Consider the following 24,466-nt stretch of genomic DNA (forward strand, 5'->3'; position numbering starts at 1 on the left):
TCTTTGAATGTGCTAATAATCGAAAAGCATCTTGAGGTCCCTTAATATACTAGTAGTTCTAATCTTGTCTACTTGGGCAAATTATTTCATGCACGCATATCACTTTTACACCTTTCGCATGATACTTTTACATGCTTTACAATTTAATCCTTGTACCAATAATTCATATACTTATATCTTCAGTATCTTCCATACATGTAATATATTTCAAAATTCACTATTTATTCATAATTCTCTAATAATCCTTATCATGTACTTCATATATTACTTTTATATATTTTGTAATTTAGTCATCAAGACAATATTTCATGTAGTAATATAATTTGCTTTTAATAATACATATAGCATCATATTCATCATCGACATGTATTATAAAACATTTATTCATACCATTTTTTTATACCGATTCATCATAATCAACTTTCTACTCATATACTTGAGTATCGCTTTTAACATTATCGAATTAGCTTGGTTGAAAAACATCTCTTTCTATAAATAAAACAAATCTCATCGAGTCGAAAGATATCACACTATCACATATTATAATGACATGTGTTTTAGACTTCACATGTACTACGTTTGGTCCGAGAATCGACTAAACTATAGCTCGATACCACTAAATGTAACACCCTAACCCGTATCCATTTGCCGAAGCAGGGTTTGAGCATTACTACCATTTACAGATCACTAAAAAAAATTTAAATACTTACCGATTCAATGCATCATATAAATAAATATATTACCATTCAATCAACAGTTTGACAGTTGTATAAGCATCAAACAGCAACATTGTTAGTATACTTGCACATATCTCATATAAATTCAACATCGATATATCTATTTTCTCGACATATCGTACTTGAGTTTAATAATAGTCTCAATTACATAATTTCCTTGTATCAACATATCAAAAATAATCATATATGTACATGTCATGAAACATATCATACTCTTACCGTTTCTTCATAAGCATATATCATTCATTTCATTATATCAATATTTCATGCTCCATCATTTCCATATATTTTATGTATATTTATTCCGGTAATAGCTTATATCAAACTTAACATAAATTATATTTCATGTACTTGTACTTATTTCGTTTATCTATCTTCATAATTATTTCATATAACCATTCATCATCGATACATATTACACGAATATCAATTGTTCAACGAGATGCTAGGCGTCTCCCATCCACGGTCTTATTTATTTTTGACATGATGCCATAGTGTCTTTCAACTATGGTCTTACTCATTTTCGTCATGTTGCCATGGTATCTTTCAACCATGGTCTTGTTCATTTCATATCACGTTGCCATGGTATCTTTCAACCATGGTCTTACACATTCATATCAGTTGCCATGGTATCTTTCAACCATGGTCTTACACATTTCATATCGAGTTGCCATGGTATCTTTCAACCATGTTCTTACACATTTCATATCGAGAGCACACTCCCATGAACCTCATCCTTGCAGCGGGATTACCAGTCGAGCTAAATCCTGCAATATAAACTCATAGAGTATTGTCGGGATTACCGGTCGAGCTAAATCCTGCAACGACAATTACTCTAATGAGCTTGGATCTGAATTACCATCCGAGCTAAATTGAGACCCTAATTCTTGGATTACCCGTCCGGGCTAAATCCATTTTACACATATTCTTTGGAGGGCTATATCAGATAGGATCACCGTCCGGCTAGATCCTTTTTACCGTCAATTCCTTTTCAAAATCCATCGAATTTTCCTTTCATTCAACCGGATTTCTTCCCATTTTATCAAATATATCAATGTTTTATAAATTTTCATACAATGAACATTCAAATCATATTCACATCAATAACATACAATCTCAAGCATTTAGAATATAATTCAAGTTACACGAACTTACCTCATTGATTGCTCGTGTTTATTATTTCATTATTCGATATATTTTCTTTCCATGATCAAGTCTCGTATTTGTGTCGTCCGGATCTTTATAAATAAATTTGATCATCATTTTCATTCATTTCATATTCTAATACATTTAATTAATGCTCTAGGCAAAATTACCATTTTGCCCCTAAACTTTAATTAATGACGATTTCATCCTTAGGGACGGAAAGTAAAATTCTTGCAATTTAATCCTTATTTCCAACTATTATTCTCATATATAATGATAACAGTCCATGAATTCTATAAAATATCAAAATTTTCCATAATTTTGACACTTTTCAATTTAATCCCTAAAACATGTTTTCCCCGATCTTGAACTAAATTGATAATTTTGTTAAATTTTGTAATTTAAATAATAAAATAATCTATTTCATGCAATTTAGTCATTTCGACATTTTACAAAATTGCCCATAAAATTTTACTTTTATTCAATTTAGTCCCTAAGCCTAAAACATGCAAATTAGCCATGCTAGATGAATATTCATACATATTTTCCTCCTCTTCCTCTCCATTCCACATCCTTAATTTATATAACATACAACAAGTAACATTATCAATAATTTCACTATTTACTTATATGTACATTCAAAACTGTTCATTTGCGTCATAGTCACTAAATTATTTATATATTAAGCTACAGAACTCGAAATTAAGATCCGTTAATTTTTCCTGAAACTAGACTCACATGTATTCTTATCATAAAATTTTCAGAATTTTGGTTTAGCCAATTAGTACAGTTTATTCATTAAAGTCACCCTGTTCTGCTGTCTGACAGTTCTGACCCTTCTTCACTAAAAATTAGTTATCTCCTTTTACAGAATTCAAATGATGTTCTAGTTTGTTTCTAATAAAACTAGACTCATTCAGGATTCTATAAATATAAATTTAAGCCTCTAATTATTTTTATTCATTTTTTTATTATTTTTCAAAGTCTGAACAGGGGAACCCGAATTCATTCTGACCTTGTCTCACAAAATTCATTATATATCAAAATTTACAAATTCATTGCTTACACTGTTTCTTCTATGAGAAACTAGACTCATTAAGATTTAATTCCATATTTTTTTCATCTTCTAATTCAATTTATAAAATTTATGGTGATTTTTCAAAGTTAGACTACTGCTGCTGTCCATAACTGTTTTAGTGCAAGATATTAATTACCATGTTATAACACCCTTATTTTCTTTTTCTACACCATTTCTCATCACTTTCTCTTATTTTCTCTTCACTAACATATCAAGAACATAGGACCTTATGTAATAAAACTCTACTATAACATTATTTCCATGATTTATCAACAATAACAAACTTAAAAACATATTGAAATCTTGATGTACTTACCTTATTCTCTTGATACCAATCTTTAACTTGATTTTTCTCTCCTCCAGCTTCTATTTCTTGAATCCAACTTGATATTCTAACTCCCCATGTTCTCCTTAACATTTTTCTCTCTTGGTAGCTATGGAAATTCATTTGATTTTTGGGTGAAAATGGTGAATTTTTGGTAAAGGACCAAATTGTGAAGAAAGTAAAACTTTCTTTCTTCCTCTCTTTCTCTCACGTTAGTTTGCATGGAAAGGAAAGATGATGAAAATTCTTCATCTTTCTTTCCTTATATACTAAATAAATAATAATAAAATAATATTAAATATCTCATAAAATATTAATAAAATAATATTTATCTAATTAATTAATTTAAAATATCATTAACATAATCATTACATTCTAGAATTCTCTCTCTTACTAATTGACCATTTTGCCCTTCATGATCTTTTAGAATTCCATCCTTGAGTCATCATTTAATTTGGTAAAATTGCAATTTAGTCCCTCATAGTTCTTCACTTATTCAATTTGGTCCTAATTCATCCATTTTCCTTAGTTTCTAGATCATTCTACCCTTAAAATATTTACACTATTGGTCCTTCAACTTTTCATATTTACACTTTAACCCTTTAAGTCTTGAGTATTTACTCTTAGGCAACAAAACTTTTCTAACTTTTACAATTTAGTCCTTTCCTGAATCAAGATATCATAATTTACTTCCCAATGTTGCCATAACTCAAAACTCCCCTTTTTATCACTTTATTTCCTTATTTTATTATATCAAGGATAATATATTACTGTAAAGATTTTCAGGGTATTACATGATGCCCAATTAAAGGTCAACTAAAGGACTCTGAATTTGGGTCTAGGGCATTATATAGGCCCAAAAAAGTATAAATTTCAGTAAAACAAATATAGGTAAGTGTAGGAAGTATGTTAAATAAGTTCTGATAAGTATAATAATGCGATATGATCTGTTATTAGTAGGTACGTGAGTTAAGCATGACTATTTTGTAAACCATGAGTGTTATATATATTTCGTTATTCGTTCTGATAAGCTATCCGATTCAACCATGTAATATGATATGCTATGATCTGTATAAATTATGTGTAAGTTACATTCCGTATAATATCTGTTTATGTATACGTACATACAACCTATGTGATACGTATGTATGTTAACATGATTTTGCATATGCATTATGATGGGTTCTGATTTGCTGGAGGAAGTGTTTTCCGACAGTATTACTACATTTTTAGCTGTTTTAAACCACAATATATGTTTGGCAGCTCAGCTGTACTATTATGAGTGACATACCACCACGACCCAGTGTGACTGGTTGGATGGAGTTGGTGTGTAGCGAATGGAGGTAGGATATGTGTTTGCATTTGTTCTGGTATGATATGACATGCTGATATGATGTGTTTCCGAAAACATGATATTCTGGTTAGATATATGTTTATGAAAATATGATATTTCAATCCGAAATATCTTCTAGAAATATGATATGATATATGTTTCTAGTAATACAATATTCTGATATGCTATTTGTACATTAAACGTAAAATTTTTTCATGACATTTACATGTGTGGTTGTTAAATCAAAATTATGCTTGTGGGCTGAGTCACACACTGAGCTTCTAGCTCATTCATTTGTTTAATACATTTCAGGTTAACTTCTGACTTAGGACTGGACAGTGTGCGGAAGCTCAGATTGGTTGCCCGATAAAATATTTATGGGTTTATGTTTTAATCTATTTTTGGGTCTGGTTTTGGTTTTTGTTTTATTCATTGGGATTTAATATTTTTGAGCATTAAACTGCAAATCAGATGAGCTAACAAGTTGGATTTTCAGTTTTCAAAACGAAAACAAACTTTGAAAATTTTCCGCTGCAAGGTTAAGTAATCATTTAAGTATTTTTTGAAAATAAAATATATGGTTTGTAACGAAAGATTGTTTTAATACTAGAACTAATCTGCTAACGTTAGTACTTTCAATACGTGATTTTGAATGTGAATTCTGAGTTTTAAATAAGTGTTTTCGAACTTCGATTTCTCTAACCATCTTTGGTGGTTTAGCCAAAATTTTATATTTTTGAAACACACTTTTAGTTTGATCAAAACAAAGCCTTTTAATCAAATTAATGTAATTCCTCAGCATCCGATTATAACTTCTCGGCCGGATTTGGGGTGTTACAAGGACTAAATTGTAGAAGTGGTAAAAATTAATCGCGTGGAGTTTTTAAATTAACTGAAGGATCAATTGAGCAATTTGACCCTTCTAAATATGCCAAACTGTGGTTGAAGACATCTTGTATCCACCAACTTTTTTAATTATCATTAATCTTGTTAATTTATGTTTAATTAAATAATTATGATTAATTATATTTTAATTATAAGTATATAAGATAAAAAAAAAGTCATTTGCATGTTCATCTTATTCCTCACGAAATAAAAGAAAGAAAAGAAGGTTTCAAGTTTCTTCAATTTTGATCCTTGATTGGTAAGTGTTTTCTAGTACATTTCTCGTAATTTTTATATTTTTGAGATCATGAGAGTTTGGTTTAGCTAGTCAGGGTACTATTTTGCAAAACTGTTAAAGTTTTTCAAAGTTCCCATTGTTGATTTCTTAAAACTTTTGGTGTTAAATTGTTAGGCTTTAAGCTTAGAAGTGAAAAAGAACTAATTTGTAAAGTTTAATTGTTAGTTTTTTAACATAAGAACTAAAATGTATAAATTACGAAATTGATGTAAAATTGCTGTAATTATAGATAAAAGAGAGTCATAGAAGGATGTAATTGAGATCGATTATGAAATTCGAAGCTCAAATTTGAAAATTATGGCAATTTCGATTTTAAGGACTAAATTGAATAAATTGTAAAACTTTAGAGAAATTTAAAAAATGAACTTGAACTTATATATGCATATAATAGGTTGTTATAAGATATTTGGAAATGATAAATCAAACTGAATTATTGTAGAGATCAATATTTGAACTAAGTTAAAGATAATCGAGGAAAAAACAAAATTGTTTATTAGTCCTTATAGACTTATTCGTTTGTTGTTTTGCCAAGTAAGTTCATAAGAAGTTTACTGTTTTAGTTAATTGATATGTCAAATTGTATTTATTTTGTTTGCAAATTAAATTGTTGTGAATTGGATGAATTTGACATCAAATGGATTGAATTGTAAAGCATGAATATTGTTATTATTATGGATTGTTTCTAGGCATTGATATGGATACCGAAATATATGGAATATATAAATGTGTATATTACTATAGAGTGTAAAATGATACTGATTTGGTAATAGTGCCCACGTGAGCTTAGTAAATGATTAAGATACAAATGACATGCCATTAAGGTCCCAACAAAAAAGGAAATGGTTCACACAATTAAGGAAACGAGTATTTGATCAAAGACTTATATGATGGTTTGAGATCCAGCATATGTTGCGGATACTCTAAAGCTTGAGTGAGCAATCGTCACACCTGATCTGAATCTTGTGTGAGCAACCGAAATATGTCAACTTATAAAAGCATACAAGTCTAGTATCTGAATTCAATTTACTATAGTTCTCCTATGCGAAAACAGTGTTTAAAACAAAAATGAAATGGTTGAAATGTTTGAACATGAAGTGAATTGCTATGTTTGCAAACTCAGCTTAGCTTATATAGTATATGATATAGGATGGAATGATTGTATATATATTTAATTTAAGTATCATGATATATGCAAATGAACTAACCTTCTGTTTGTATTATTGGATTGTACGTGAAAGTATAAGGATGCCAAAGGATGCCATGTTAGATACCAATGTATTACAATTGTTTAAATTGTTGTAATGTCAAGGTAGGTTAAGTAAATTTCATTATGAGCTTATTAAGCATTCAATATGCTTATACAATTATTTCTCTTTTCTTGTAGTTGTCACTTGCAGAGCATGTTAATACGGATCGTCCGAAAGCTCACACTATCTCGTTGTTATTTTGGTAACTTTTGCATCGTTTCAAAGTCCGATTTTGTGACATGTATATAGTTGTTGTACTTTGGTTATCCTTGAACAGTGATATAGTTTGAAATTGCATATGGATGATGTTTGTTAATATGGCATGCTTGTGGTAAATGGTTTCAGTTGTGTATATGACTATGGAAGTGGTATGTTTCAAATGTAAATTGATAATAGTATAAACTATGCATATGGCCTTTGATATGGTATTTGTAAATGAAATTTTGGTATTGACAAGGCTAGAAAGTTGGTAAATAGCTTGAATGGTATGTTATGGTATTTAAATAGTTGATATAGATATGTTTGTGGTAAAATGAGAAGATAAGAAAACATGTCTAAGTATGTTTGGAAAGCTTGAAGATAAATATATGTTTGAGAATAACCAAATAGATTGTTTAAATGCTTTGGTATTAAAATGTTTAGGCTATGGTTGAATTGTTGTTTTAGTTGAATGTAAAAATGAAAGTGGATATTAATGCACAGTTTGATTTGCAATTGGGTATGATTTTTATGCAGAAAAGTTTGGTAATTATACACTAGATGTGTAAGTTTTTAGATTGGAATGAATAGGTACCAAATTTAGAATTTGAAATTTTTCTATGAGGTACCGATACCTTGAGAATGGTATCGATATTTTAGTAATTTTTTTAATTTTCAAAACATTAAACTGTAAATCAGTATCGATACTTTAAGAAAGGTATCAATACTTTTGATTTTTGTTCAATTTTTTTGAACTTCAAAGTTCAAATTGGTATCGATACTTTTTTTTTTAAATGTTGCTAAAAGGTCCCTATTCAATCTCGGGTTGACTTTAGAGCGTACGTAGGCTCGTATAAAACCTGAGAAAGATTATATATCATGTTTATGAACTAAAATGCTTATGTTTGCATGAATTGTGCTATTTTAAATGTTTTGTGTTTGTAGTTACTCCAACAACGCCTGTAGCATCTTGTAACTTGGACCTGGTGATCGAATCAAGCGAGGGGTATTACAAATAGAATCTAAACAGAATTTCAAAGAGTTTGCAAAACAAATCCAAAGCGCAAGTGAGTCAACGAAATGAGTAAAAAGAGAATCAACACATGATATTTGTTAACACAGTTCGAATTCTTCAATCATACCTCTATGGGGCCTTGCTCAAAGAATGATTTTTTTCACCAATTTTCTAGATCCATGGGATTAAGCCCAACCTACTCTTACACAAAGAAGTGATTGTAGACCCAATATCGTCCCCAGTTGTACAAATCACTCTCCCTCAAATACCTAACATTACATAATATCTTTCCATAACAAATCCCTAAATAGGGAGTGTCTAAAACACCCCACATAGCTCACTAAGAATGTCAATCAACAGCCTATTTATAGGCTATCCAATGTTATCAACAACCAATGTTTTTGATAAACTTGAAATGCACCTTTAAAGGCCAATTTTATCCATTAATTATATTTCGTATTTATCTCACAATAGCCTTTATTCCTCCAGGAACTTGAAATACTTTAAAAGATAAGGATATGAATTCAATCCTTATCTAATAAACTCATGGTCATCACAAGTATTGGTTGAAACACTTGAGAGTCCTAGCCAAACCAAATTGTTGTTTTGTAAAATGTCACAATCTTGTAGGCTATAAACAACTAACATCAAAGAGGTTGAATCCTTCCCATGGCTCGAGCAAAAAATTCATTATTGTTCGAATAGAACATGAAATGAGCAGGTTACTGACCATAAATTAAGCATTTCACACGGCACATAATCTTCATTATAATTGTCCCTGAGAGTTACTCCCAAGCGATTAAGTGTAGCACTACACTTTCACCCAGGCATACAAAGCATTGATCAATTTTATTATCGCAAACTGAACATCGAATCATAAACAAATAACTCTTGAAGCCCGCTTTAATACCAATTGAAAAAGCACTCAATTTTCACTTTGTTCCAACTATTAATATACAAATGGATGCTGGAACAAAAAACTTGTATTACAGCCATTAAAAAACGGTTTCGTCCTATCTTCTATTGGAACAAATTCTGGACAAAATTTAAGAGAGATTGCAAAACAAATCCAAAGCGCAAGTGAGTCAAAGAGAAAAGTTTCTCCAATCCTACATCTATGGAGCCTCGCTCGGAGAATGATTATTCACCAATTATTTGGATCCCCTATTGGCTTAAGTCAATCTACCCATATTCAAAGAAGTAATTACTGCCCCAATATTGATCCTAATTGTACAAATCACTCTCCCTCAAATACCTCACATTACATAATATCTTTCCATAACAAATCCCTAAATAGGGAATGTCTAAAACACCCTACGCAACTCACCAAGAATGTCGATCAATAGCCCATTTGTAAGCTCTCCAACATGATGAACAACAAGTGTTTTTATAAGCTTGAAATACTCCTTTAAAGGCTTATTTTATTCATTAATTATATTCTATATTTATCTCACAATAGTCTTCATAAACAAGTTCTCCAATAACTTGATATACTCTAAAAGATAAAGATAAGAACTCAATTATTATCCAATAAATTCATGACCATCACAACGATTTATTGAAACACTTGAGAATCTTAGTCGAACCAAATTGATGCTTTGTCAAATATGTCACAATCTTGTAGACAATGAACAACTAACATCAAAGAGGCTGAATCCTTTCATGGCCCAAGTAAAAAATTCGTTCTTGTTCGAATAAACATGGAACGAACAAATAAAAAACTTGAAGAGAATTACTAGAAAGCTTAATTAATATTAAATTAACTAAATGGGAGATTGGACTTTTTTGTTAAATCTGGCTCTCATGTTCTTTTTCATGAAAAAGTAACCCAACTAGGTTGTAATCGAATATATCGAGTTGGAAGCTTAATTTCAAATTTTTAATACTTAAAGATTAATTCAAGCAGACTTTATTTGAATTCATTTGATTTGTTTATCTACATTACTTCAAATTTGAAATTCACAAAAATTATAATATACTCTTTGAGAATAAAATCATGGTGTCAAAGTTAAATCCAAATCTTCATAATTAAAAAATCCGTCAAATAATTTTTTACGAAATATTTGCATTTAAACTAAGGAGTTTGATACTCATTCTAATTTTTAAAAATAAAATATTAAATAACACAAGTATATAGATAACTACTTATCACTTAAAGTAGATAATATTAAGTTGAATTTATTTTATTAAAATTTTGAAATAATTTATCATTAAAAAATAGATAGTCGTATATAAAGCATTGTTATTAATCCAAGAAGACAGATTTAAAACGTATTCTCCTCATATTTATGAGTTAAAAAGAACTATAGATAATTCTAAACATTGTGTCAAAAAAAACAAATATAATCAAAACCTATAATGAAATTATTCAAAAAATTTTAAGATATTCAAAATTTATTTCATACTTATTATATCAAAAACCCATAGAAAAAAATTGTATTTGGAAGAATTTATCTTTTCGCATTATGCTTAAGTTAATTAAACAAAAATATTTTAGTTTTTCTGAATAATGATTTTAATTCTCCAATCAACTTTCATAAACTTTTACCAACGAAATAGACAGTTGCATTTTTTACAAATATAAAAATATGTTAAAAGTAATATAAAATAAGCTGCTGATGAATCAGAAAGAATCAAACAAAAATCATAGACTAGTTTTAAAAACAACGCTCGAGCTCGACTAAACCCGGTAAAATAGATGTCCTAACATATTATAATTTGATTGTCTTTAACAAATTATTTTTCCATTTTATGGTCCATAAATATTTGTTTTTCAGTTCATAAAAGCTAACCCTTTCAGAGTTTATGGCTGCTGCTTCCACCAATGTCATTTCCAGAGTTTGAACCTAAATTCTCTCCCTCCTATTGATTTGGCTACTTTCACTGCCCCACCATAGAAAAGCAATTTCAATAGTCAAGCATGAAACTAAGTCCATGAACCAATAACAATGTTATAACCGGACAGACAATTTGGATCGAGCTTAGCTATGGGTCCTAGCCCCATTAACAACGCAAACTTGAACTGGTTTGTCATAAATAGAGGACAAAACATCTGATAAAATTGTTGGATTTCCAAATGGCTTGCTCCTACTAAACACATAATTTAGTAAAGGGAAAAAAAGCCTAGCATATTTAAGAAACACCGAGCAGTTCAGCATTGCAACAACTTCGGAAAAAAGAAAAAAGAAATTCTCAGGCATATTAATCCACAGTTTACTATCAAAAATAAATAAATGGCCCAGAAAAATCGCTTTGATTTTACCAAAGAAACCATCTTCCGGTCACCTAGTCCTTGTGCTGCTGAACAACTTCGACGGCCTCATGTTGTTCACCATAATCCTGCAGAAGAAAGAACCATAGATCCCAACAATAATGAGTCAAGAACATGTACTCAAGTTTTCTAAATATTGCTTGGCAATAGAAATGATTTAAAACGGAAAATAAGGTTAGAAGAAAGAACGAATTTGATTAGACAAATATTTCTGTAAGCAAAACAAGATTGTACTCCCAGGTACATGCTCATACCTTCACAACTACGCAGGAACAACCAACTACCTTTCGTGCTTTACCCTCAGAGTCTATCTTACACAACTGCATGTACAGATGAACACAATTAGCATTTACCAGTTTTCAAGGGTCCAAGGCACACTTTAGGAGCTACAACCCTTATACTACCTCGGGCACAAGGTGCCAAAAAGAGTGCTAGTCTGAGTGAAGTGCATTACATATGCATGTGTGTTTTTGTATATAAATATATACAAAACAGCAACTTTTTTTATTGCTCAATATGCATGATTTTCTTATGGTGCATGCCTATTGTCGAATATTCAAATATTGAGAAGTAGAAAATTTAGTACTGACCCTTTCTTACTAGTAAAGATATATCTATTGAAAATTTTGAAAAATAAAGGAAATTTAAATGGACTTCAATCAGACAAGATTAAATTTTACGCCTACTGCCTTGCAAAAAAGCACACCTAGGCACATTGGGCAGGTGCCTAATCAAATGGCACTTGCCAAAAAGGACCTAAGAAGCTATTGTTTTCTAGTGCTAAGGCACAAGATGCAATCGTGCCTTGACAATACCGGCATTTACAGAAATAGTAGTCCCTTTCAATTTGACTTTCTAACTTAATGTCTCCCAAAACTAATAACTACTCAACATATCATGAACAAGCAGTATCAGTACAGCACCCTCAGCATGTTCTGATCACAAGGAAATAATTCAAACATAAACAAGCAACAAAATGCCACTTACACCAGCCCACTCGCCGAGTGTTTTTGCGCTCGGGGCACGTAGCACTTTAACATTATGATCAGCACAAAGTGCCTTGACCAGCTTAACATAGTCCGGCTGGTCGCAGTCATCAGCTATAACGCAAAGATGCGCATTGTGCTTTTCAATTGCCTTAGCAGCTTCATGTAAGCCCCGTGCGAGACCACCGTGAGCTCGTGACTTCCTAACCACAAGTGGCAAGGCTGTGTTGATGTCCATTGGCTCACCGAGTGCAGGCGCCGCCTCGGGTTGGCCAACCGCAACTTCTTCCCTGCAAGAGCAAGCAGCACGAACACAACATAAATACATTAAAATAAAAATAAAAAGTTGTCCCTAATCATGATAAAACTTCCGAATAATAATAAAATCTGAAATAAAATAAACAATTCAAACAAACCCAAAGGGTATATAATGAGAATGCAAAGCAATTCGAATTTCATATGGAGAAATCAGAACAAACCCAACAAAAAGATTAAAATTTATGTGATAGTGTAATGAAAACGGCCTTGAAACCTTTAAAAAGGGATAAATTGTTGCTTACCCTGACATATTTTTGAGCTGAAGTTGGAACCGGAGGTACTGTTTCCTGGTAAAACAAGAAGAAAAAGACAGCGTTAATGGAACCGGATCTTTTGGCTAATCTAAAAACAGCGAAAGCTAAAGAACAGAAATATGTAGAGCGGCGAACCCACGAGAGATAATTTGCAGCAGCTGGGTGGCGAAGGAATGGGGAAGGGTTTGGCAATATTAGAGAAGGGATTCTTATAAACGAAGCCCTATTTCTTTCAATCTTTTAATTGGGTCCTTTGGGCTCCCCTCTTTCAATTGGGCTTTGCAAAGGTTAAATTTTGTTATTAGTCCATGTATTATGTGTAAGATATAAATTTGATTATTATACTTTTTAAATTATAAATTTGATTATTATACTTTTAAATTAGTCAAATTTAGTCACTATATTTTTAATTTTAAAATTTTAATCATAATCCAAATAGTATCAGTTATATCCTTTTGATTAATTTTACTATTAATCATGCATCGTAAGTAGTTGATTTAGTATTTGTACTTTTAAATTGTTAATTTTAGTCTTTGTATTTTTTGAATTTTAAAATTTCAATCTTGATTCATATGCTAACATTTAAATTCCTTTGGTTAAATTCTTCTACTAATGCATAAAGTTTGTAGGTTTAGTCCATTTTCTCCAATATTGTTCATTTTAGTCCTCATACATTTTAAAATTTGAAATTTCAATCTTAACATAAAACAATAATCATTAAATCTACCAATTAAATTTTTTTTATGAGTAATATGTAGAAATAACAAGTTTAAATGACATGACACATGTGATAATATTTGTTAAGGCAAGTATACTTGAAGTGGCTTGTGCAATGTTAATGAAAGTGATCATTGAGCTAACACTGCGACAGACTTTATAACTTTCCATGTTTAAAGTTGGCAATTTTTGAAACAAAAATTTTGAATGTGAATCATGCTAATATTGCAGAAATGTGATAGTCCTTCTATGAAGATCAATCCATTTAAAGTAACCTATCTTGAGGATTGGATCACATGAAGCAATTAAATTCCTTGAATTATGGAGGTCATATCGAGACTGCATTGAAGACTTATCTCAATCAATCCTACTTATCTTAGACTTCATTGTCATACGATATTTATGTTATTTTACCTGTAGTTTTGTAAGGGAATTGATTGTATTAGATCTAGTATAATAGCTAGTCTCAAACTCTTATATATTTGAAGAGACTTGTATAGTTCTTGTATTGAGAGTTAATAACACTTTATGTTCATTGAGGAACTTATTCTAGTGAGCGCATTAAGAGAGTAAAACAAATTAGTTGCATGGTTTTGCAGTCTAAGTTTTCACGTTTTCAGTGAAAAACTTAGAAGTGATTGATTTAGATTTTTAAGTACAAAAGAAAGGTTGTTATACAAGAGTGTGATAGAACTTAAACCACTTGTTGTATTTGGTTGCCAGATAGTGAATTTACTCATTGAGCTAGACTTCGCAAACAAAGGAAAATCGATTTGCATAAACAATTTATTCTACTTTTTGTTTTTGTTGTTCTTCTCGCAATGTCACCTTTGGTAGGCACTGCATCCATCACTTCAAAACTATATTTGTCGTATAAGACCTTGGAAATAACAAGACTCAACATAATGATTTGATAACTTCATTTTTATTAGAATTAAAATTTCAAAAGTATAAAGATTAAAAAGAAATAAATTAAAATTATAATTTACAGATAATAAAAGGACTTATGGTGTAGTTCACCCATAAAAAAATAGCACAAGCCATATCCATCTCTCTTAAAGTTAACCTTATATAAACATTGTTATTGTTCTCTCTCCTTTTGGTTGGCTTAGATTCTAAAGGCTTTAATGCTATGCATTGAACACAAAAATTTGTTTCTAAATTAATCTCAGCAACCTAATGCTATGGAAAACATGTCTGTCTAGATTTGTTTGTTGACATTAGAGGTTGGATTTTTCATGTGTATATTTATTATGGGTAATTGTTTGTTTTTCCTTGATTAAGTTGGTTTAAAATTTCAATGCATTTTCAGTAGTCCAATCATGGGAAAAGTATTTCATACTTCTCCCTGCCGACTCAGATTCTACGTTTCAGCATAGAGATAATAAGTGAAAATTTAGGTTGTTGCATTTCCGCTTTTGTGCTTTTCATTCACAAATCTATTATGTTTTATTTTTCAATCATGGTATTCTTATTTATACTCTATTACAGTTTATTTTTCATTTGCAATTTCTCCAAGATTAAAGATTTGGTTTTTAGTTTACTTGATATTGTTGTTATTGCTATTGCAACATGCAGAAGGAGGTGAACTTGAGTGTACTTAATCATTTATTATCCTTCAATTCAAGAGATAGAGGTTATGGCTATGTTAACTAGACTTGAGACGTGGGTGTCAAGTCTTAATACATCAAATATGAGATACTATCCAAGTTTTGAACATCAGTATTTAATTTTTAGTGTGGATTTTTATAAAGAAAAATATTTGATATATTGTAAGAGTTTTTAGACTCCCCAAGCAGGGTTGGGGTGACTGCAAGTGTCTTATATGCTATAGTTAAATATTAAAATTAAATATTTAGAAGTATTATTTTAATGATTTTAGTGTAGATTTTAAAAATTCAAATTATTTTTAATAATTTTTAAAATATTATTCGATATAATATGCTTTTAATTTTTTATTTTTTATCACAATTTATTTTATAATATTTAAATAATATATAATATTTAAATTTATTTTTATATATAAATAATTTAATAATATTTGTAAAAATACTTAAAACGCATATATATTTTCACAAATTCCCAATCCCTATCTCTCACCTAAACTTAAACTTGTATTACATACATACATACACGTTGAGGCAAAATGAGTTAAGAGTCACTTAGTGGCACTCTGTAATGCCAACGGCAGGTGGTTAAAAATTTGTCTTATATGGTTTTAATTTACAATTTAATGAAGAAAATCATTGAACCTGGTTATGTGTTGTTATATTGAAGATACTTTGGTCCATCTATAGAAACCAACCCTTGACATTTGAAGATTGGACTGGATTCAAGTGAATCAATTAAGTTCTTAGAATGTGGAGATGTGATCAAGATAGTGTTGCTGATTTTGGAGATCATATATTTGAGTCATTGTATTTTGATTATTATTTATGTAATAGCTTTTTCTTCAAGGAGTTACTTTATATTCACTTAGATTCTATTTTACCAAAATGAAATTTATATATGTTGAAAACTTGTCTAGGTTATGTAATGAGAGCTTAATAAGTGTATTCTAATTTGTTCATTGAAGAATTATTTTATGAGAGAGTGTAAACTGTTATTATAAATATTGTTGAAATGTTTATTGCCCAAATTCTCGGGGGAAGACTTGGAGGTGAGTGTTCTAATCTTTTGTTGCAAAGGTAAGATCTTTATACTTGGGGATAGTGATAGAGTGTGATTAACTTGTTGTATTATAGATTAAAAATAGTGGAATTACTCACTTAGCTAGGCTCTGTAGGCGTAGGGAAATCGAACCGCATAAACAAACCTTGGTGTTATTTTTATTTTGTTTTCACAATTTTTCGCGGTGCCAAGTCGTAGTGACAGTTGTAGTGTAGCACTTCCATTGCATTTGTAATTTTAAGCAAACAAGCAACTTAAGGTAGCAATAATTGGTATAAGAGCAGAAACTTAATGTTTCTAGTGGTGAATCCTGGTGTTGCTTTTTGCTAACAATGGAAGGTTATTTGGTTATGCATCTCTTATGCTTAAGAATGGTAACTATCCCTATTGGAAGGCTAGAATAAAAACCTACATTAATTTTATTGATGAAAAGGCTTAGAGATATGTTCCCATTGGTTGGAAAAGCTATCATAGAGAGAACAACTGTGTTTGTGAAAACAAACAAGCAAAGTGAAGTTGGTGAATGCTCAACCAAGGTTGTTGTGATTAAGTCTGATAAGAAAGTTCCTACTCGATCTAGAATCATTTTCCATTACTGTAACAAACCTGGACATATCAGACCAAGGTGTTTCAAAATGTTACATGATTTGAGGTGGAAATGCTCAGTGCCAGCAGAAGGTCGAACCACATATAGCCACTCAAATGCTAGAAGGTAAACATGACTAGAGGAAGAAAGAAGCAAAGTGTTTACTTGTAGCTCATAGATCCCTGAAGGTTTCTTATGAAGATGTGTGGTATTTTGAAAGTGCTTGTTTAAGACACATGATAAGAAATAAGAATTTTCTTGTTGACTTTGAAGACTTTCCTAATGGAAGAGTTACCTTTGGTGATGGAAAGAAGTGATACTTTCTTGAAAAAGATACTCTAGATGCTCTTAGTTTACCTAGATTAAAAAATGTGCTACTAGTAGATGGTCTAAAAGTTAGTCTTGTTAGCATAAGTTAACTTTGTAACCAAGGGATGTTGGCCAAATTCACTAAAAAAGGTTGTAAAGTCTCGTCCAAGACAAAGGAGAAGATTATGGAAAGGGTTAAAACCTTTGATAATTTCTACAATGTTCTACAATTTGTGTATTACAAATGGATTCAAAGATTGATCTAGTTTACGGCCGTCATGATGTTCCTAAAGTCTGGAGCAGTTGCTTGAATCGTAAGCAACATAGGAAGAAACATAAAAAAGTATTTCAAGTCCAAACATCTGAGTCATTAAAGCTATTTCATAAGGATTTGATTGGCCCTATAAAGACAGAGAGTATTAATAGCAAGAGATGTGTGCTAGCCTATATGGATGACTATTCGAGGTTCACATAGGTGAAATTTCTAATAGAAAAATTAAAAACCTTTGAAGCTTTTAGGAAGTTGTGTAGGACATTAATGAATGAAAAGGATCATGTTATTGGAAAGATCATAAAGATAAAAAGTGACCATGGAAAGGAGTTCAAAAATGAAGACTTTGTTGCTTATTATAAGGATGAAGGGGTCGAACATGAGTTTTCTACTCCAATGACTCCACAACAGAATGAAATTGTAGAAAGGAATAACAAGTTAGTACAAGAGATGGCTAAAGTGATGTTAAACAGTAAAGGTATTCCTCACAAGTTTTAGGCTGAGATTATTAACGCGGCTATCTATGTGACCAATAGAGTGCACTTAAGGCCATTTTGAGGTTACCTTTGAGGGTTAATTTTGAACATACACCAAATGACCTATTTTTGCACCACACAGGTTGTTCATACAACCATGTGACAAACATAGACCTGTGGCACGACAATGTGAATTCTCAAAAAAGGAAACTTTTAGAGCCACACGGTTCTCGAATGTTACTTAGTCTAGCCACACGATCATGTGACATCTGCTAGAAATGGTCATTTGTAATCCACACGGTCGTTTCCTTTATTTTTATGAATGTCCTTAACTTTTGAAAATGTTTCAATTTGATCATTAACTGTGCTCGAGTCAACTTAAGAGCTTTCGTAAGCTCGATTAAGACTCGAATATAATTGTATATCATAATATTTGAGTGTTTATGACATGATTGATTATTTGAAGGGTTTATTTATGATATAATTGATCTTGATGAATTAACTACAATTTCACATGATTTTGTATGAAATATAATATTTAATAAGCATATAGTATTTGAGCTTCTATAAACTTGAACTAAACCTAGAAATGATTGTATATTAATTGAAATAAAGGAATCAGGTGATATTAAAAGTGGTATATTGGAAAAATAGGGCCAATAAGGGCATGCTTTGATAATGATATGATTGAAAATGTTATTATAACAAGTCTGATGAAATGTCAATATTTTTAATGTTTGAAGTAGGAAATATTGTTGTTAGTTTTTCATACTTAGTATGTTTATATTGAAAATGTAAAGCTTGGTAACTCCAAGTTATAAGAATAAGGTAGATATAAGTATATAGACATACATGTTTACTTTCTGCAGAATTGTTAATGCTAATTTACATACTTAAGTTATAGAAATACCACTGAGTATTGTACTCAGTGTATAATTTTTTCTCTTTGTGCATAGGTTAGATGAATTCGAGATTCTGAATGACGACCTCAGCATCTAATCCATAATCCTAGTTTGAGCAATGTTCATTTGTTTCCAACTTTATTTATATTTGGCAAGTACCTGATAGGTTAGGTTAGTGGTAGTTGAATGAAATTATAATTAAATCTTATATATTATAACATAGTAGTAATATATATGGTGGAATTGTTGTTTGTTATTAGATACATATATGAATGAAACATAGATTTATTTTAGTATGATTAAGGAATGTATATTCGATTGATAATTTTCATTTATGATTGTAGATTTTAATTGTGAATAGGTCATAGCTACTTTGGCAATGAATGTGACACTGTAGCTCGGACTTAGCGATTGGGATGAGTTTAGGGTGTTACATGTTTATTATAGTTCATTGAGCTAAATGATTTTGGTAACAAGCAAATGAATGAATGTTAGTATGTAATATGATGGAAAAAGGAAATATAAGATTGAATGACCAAAATGGTAATATGTATTTGGAATTGATATGTTAAATGATGATTAAATAATGTAACTGAAGCATATATATATGATGATAATGATTGTATGGCATTAAATTGATTTGCTTTGTATCGTATAGATTGAAATGCTATAAGACTTGTATTTGATGATCTCACATTATTGTTGTTAAATGTGAAAATAGAAAAGTTGTATAGTTAGCTAGTTTAGTATAATAATTGTGAATTGAAGTGAGTATATTGTTTTAAAACCTATGAACTTACTAAGCATTAGTAATGCTTACTCGGTTACATTTCTTATCTTGTAATTGTCTTTTTCAGAACTTGCCTATCGGTTCAACTCAGAGTCCACTATCTAGCTTCTGACTCGGTAGATTTTTAATTGTTTCAAACTTGGTTATGTGGCATGTATATAGGAGCCGTATTGCATATGTTTCATTTGATTGCTCATGAACTTAAGCCCATGTGATGCTTGATTTTGGATGTTTACATGTTATGTACATAAGTGTGTATGATGTCCAAATTTTGAATGTGGAATGGTTAAGGTAATACTATGAGAATGGTGTAAAATTGTTTAATATGTGTTTGTTGGAAATGCCTTAAGTGGTGAAAGAAGCATTTGTTTAACAAGGCATCACTATGCTTGAATACTTGGTGAATGTATTTAGGTCTTATTAGGTAAATGTGATTGCTTGAATATGCAAACTATCCCTGTATTTGACCTATAAGATAATTACATGCGGACTCTATATAAATAGTTATGAGGAAAACTATAACAATATGTGAGCTATATTATATGCTAGCTATGTTTATATGTGAGCTGTGTTTATATGCTAGATGTGTTTATATGTTAGCTATGTTTATATGCCAGATGTATTTATATTCAAGCTGTGTTTATATATGAGCTATGTTTATATGTGAGATGTATTTATATGCAAGATGTGTTTATATGCGAGCTGTGTTTATATGCAAGTTGTGTTTATATGTGAGCCGTTTTATATGTGAATTGTGTTATATGCAAATTGTGTCAATGTGTGGACCGTGTAAATGTGCAAGTTATGTCAATGTGTGAACTATCATTGTAACATAAGCGTAAATTGATTCTGTAAGTAGTCATCCGCTAACTGACTTTGTAATGTATATGCGAGCTGGTTTTGTCAAGTGTGTGTGAACTGATTCATTAAACTTTGTATGGTGTCTATGCACGAGCTCTCTATAAAGTATCTAAGTGCGAGTTGGTTTGTAAAGTAATCATATGCATGTTGTGTAAATTTGTGAGTTGTACTGACGTGTAAGCTATGTCAACATATGTGTTGTAGTAAAAGTGCAACCTGTGCTATTGTAATATCCTATAGTTCGGGTTCAATGACTGAACTGGGCGAGGGGTGTTACATGACACCGCAACATATACAAGAACATTCTTATGTTTGCAACAGTTGGTTTCTAATATGAAAATTAACCGTAAGAAAAAAAATAAGTTACCATTAATATTGCTTTTGATTTGTGTTTGCCGCCCAATTTTGCCCAACATAACCATTAATATTGCATTCCATTGATATTTTTCCAATGGTTTTTTTTTTATAAAATAAAACAACTTTAAACGACACTGCTAAGGAAACACATTTCCTCATTATACAACCAATATAATCAGCTTGAACTAAATCTCGTACTGAATAAGGTGGTTCTTCAAATACTTGGACCCCTGTGAAACTTGTAGCTATAACCTTAGCCATATGGTCAACCACAGCATTATGAGCTCTCAGAATATGGTGTATACAAACCTTCCAACTTAAATGTACCATTCGATAAATAGAGCATAATTCTAACATCTTACTATCAGCAGGGGTAAGAAAAATTTGATTCGATTCGAAAAACTCGATAAAAAATTCAAATTTTGAATTTAATAGTTTGAGTTATTTGAATTAATCAAGTTATTTGGATCAACTTGAATAAAAAACAAAATTTTTCCGTTTAACTTGAATATGAATTACACAACTCTAGTTACCCAAAAATTCAAATAAGAAAAGGCAAAACTACGTCATTTTGATAAATATTTACCTTTTCTAAAGTTAAAAGTCAAAACCATTAAATTAAAAAAATAAAATTACGTCATTTTGATAAATATTTACTCATTAAGTTAAAAGATAAAACAATTATATTGTTTATGTAGTTAAATAATCTTGTACTTCGTCTACTAATTAAATAATAAGTCCATGTAAACGCAACATTGAGTATAAATAATATGATTCGTTAACTCGACTCGACTTGACTCGAAATTTTTTGACTCGATTCGATTTGATTTGAAAAAAATTCAAATCGAGTTCGGTTGCTAAAATAGAATTCGTCAACTCGACTAACTCAAATTTTTTTTGACTCGATTTGACTCGACTCGATCGAATACTAACCCTTACTATTAGCTGCTCCACTAGCCATAATCATCTCCACCAAAAGTGCATCATCACACTCAATTTCTAACTGTCAAATCCCCTTCTCCCATGCTAAGCGTAGACCCTCTAGAATAACTCTTGCTTCAATCTTAAAATCTATGTCTTTACCTAGAAACATCTAGAATCCTCATAAACAATTAGCATCAGCATCTCTAATTGCTCCCCCAATGGCAACATAAGATCCGTTTAGCGACACTACCCCATCTGTATTAAGCTTACTCCAACCTCTATTTGGAGCTGACCATTGCATAGTAGTAATCATAAGATTAGCATATAACATAGGTGCAAGCATCCTTAAGTAACTCCTCGTCTAACTAACACCCATATCCACGATTTCCTAAACCTAACTATGTCTACTAGAAAACACATACATATTACAATTTTTCCATAGCAGCTAGCACATTATAGGAAAAAAACTTCACAATTCTATCTCTTGACTATCACAATCTCTAATGTTTCGCAAGTTCCATAAGATCCATTCATCCAGTGGCAAAGAAAAAAAAATCTTACCCGAGTATGGGTTGGCACAGATGACCACCAAACATTCCTAGAAAAGTTGCAATGCCAAACAACATGGATCCCTAATTCATATACATTGCTACATCTTGGAAAATGTTTTTCATTCGCCATATGTCTCATTACTCTCTCACCACTAGTTAGTAATATGTTCTTCCGCGTAATCCATATGAACACCCTAACCTTTTAAGGCATCTTGCTTTTCCAAATCAAATTCCAAACACTAGAATTATCAACTGAGCCAAGTTGCTGAATACCTCTATAAGTCTCTACCGATAAAAAATCATTCCTTGTCGCCCATCACCATGATAGTTGATCTGGTCTTGCATCAATTGAACATCAATCAAAGGAGGCAACAAAGCTACTATTTGCAACACAATATGATCTAGGAGAGTGCCCCTTAATCGAGTCTAATCCTAGCTCCATTCTTATCCAATACATCACAAACACGTAAAGTATCATATGCTGTCCCCAGCCTTTATAGAAAGCTCTGAGTGGACCTACCAGAAAAATCCAATTATCATTCCAAAAGTTTGTCAAACGACCATCCCTTGTATGTCACACCCCAAACGCAACTCAATTGTTATGGCCAAATTCGAAAAGTTACATTGGCCACCAGAATGACCTAGAAAATCTTTCGTAGTTTTCAAACATACTTTTTAAACCATTTGTGTAATTCGTTTCAAACTAGTGAAATCGAGAATTTTAGAAATCAATGACTTTGATATTTTATTTGTAAAAGTTTTATCATTGTTCAAAACTAAAACTTGGTTATTCATCATTATTAAAAAAAAAACATGTTAATTTCATAAATCAAATACCATTAGAAATATCGTTTGTAATCATTAGAAATTTTGAAAACCAAGTCTAATTTTATAAAAACTCATCTCTCAGCATTGCAACGGAATATTGACATATTTTTATAAGGATCTCAACGAAATATTTAACTAAAGCCATATTTTGTTAAAAAATTGATATTTCATGTAAATTCAATAAACTATCAATAAACATGTTTAAAATAGTGATTTGTCTAAAACTCATTTATCATTGTCGAAGTGGAAAATAGTGATTTTGTCAAGTTTTAATGAAAACCAAGTTTCATGCATAATCTTATCAAATACCAATTTATGTAGTTTTTAAAACTTACTGTCATGCAAACAATTTATGCAAATAGGAATGAAAAATCCCTGAATTAAAGTCCTATGCCATAGTCCATACTCAAACTTATTACAAACCCAAAATATCAAAATAAAATAAAATTACTTTAATTTGAAAAGAATTCAGAGAAACTCCTCCAAATATCGTCGTCGAATCCTAACGTTGGGGTTATCTACAAAATTAGAAAACTTAAGGGGGGTAAGCTATAAATCTCAGTGTAAGATTAACCTAAACGCAATCACATACATATAAACATACACGTTATACAATCATAATAATCAAATCAGTTTCATATAACTCAATATTTCATACGTAAATCATGCATGATCATGTCAATGAATATTTTGTAAAAAGATGTAAATTTTAGGAAAACAGTCCTACCTATCTCTGCTACACACCAAAATCTAGTTTTCCCAGAACTCGTCCATCCAACAAACCAAATTCTAAACAGTGTAACAATAACGTAGATAAACTGCCATATAATCAAAATCATTGACAAGTCACCAGTGTCGCAGATAAACTGCCATATACTTCCACCTTTCACATATCCTACCCCATGCATGTGATATGGCCAAAATCACTCAAAATCACATAGACATGTTTAACATGCAAATCACATATGTACCTATGGTACCAAAATATCATATTTTATTTTCATATGAATATCCCATATGCCATATAATCACATAACATGATAATGACATGTACATATTTTTCATGTTAACAGTAAGCATCAATATCACATTACATGCTTTTCACAATGTATATGGTTTGGGAAACACTTACT

The 24,466-nt window shown here is 30.9% G+C and overlaps 1 protein-coding gene across 2 annotated transcripts; it reads right to left on the reverse strand.

The window, feature by feature from the left end:
- Nucleotides 1-11,265: 11,265 nt before the first annotated feature.
- On the reverse strand, nt 11,266-13,328 carry LOC108484204 (40S ribosomal protein S12-like). 2 transcript variants are annotated; one of them, XM_017787905.2, is made up of 5 exons: nt 13,231-13,328; nt 13,080-13,124; nt 12,521-12,809; nt 11,788-11,853; nt 11,266-11,601 (listed from the first exon to the last, which is right to left on the reverse strand). In XM_017787905.2, the coding sequence occupies exons 2-5, from the start codon at nt 13,085-13,087 to the stop codon at nt 11,548-11,550; spliced, it is 417 nt and encodes a 138-aa protein (XP_017643394.1). In that variant the 5' UTR covers nt 13,088-13,124; nt 13,231-13,328; the 3' UTR covers nt 11,266-11,547. The 2 variants fall into 2 exon arrangements, with proteins under 2 accessions (XP_017643394.1, XP_017643395.1); XM_017787906.2 differs by having other exon boundaries at nt 13,227-13,319.
- Between the last annotated feature and the right edge of the window lie 11,138 nt (nt 13,329-24,466).

The sequence above is a fragment of the Gossypium arboreum genome, chromosome 6 (genome assembly GCF_025698485.1).
Source record: "Gossypium arboreum isolate Shixiya-1 chromosome 6, ASM2569848v2, whole genome shotgun sequence".
Classification (NCBI taxonomy): Eukaryota; Viridiplantae; Streptophyta; class Magnoliopsida; order Malvales; family Malvaceae; genus Gossypium; species Gossypium arboreum.

Bases quoted from the DNA above. Each gene is read 5' to 3' on its own strand.
- LOC108484204 (XM_017787905.2), bottom strand. The intron at 11,854-12,520 runs GTAAGTGGCATT...CTGTACATGCAG, and splicing joins CACTCGGCGAGTGGGCTGGT to TTGTGTAAGATAGACTCTGA. The intron at 11,602-11,787 runs GTATGAGCATGT...TTTCTTCTGCAG, and splicing joins GTTCCTGCGTAGTTGTGAAG to GATTATGGTGAACAACATGA.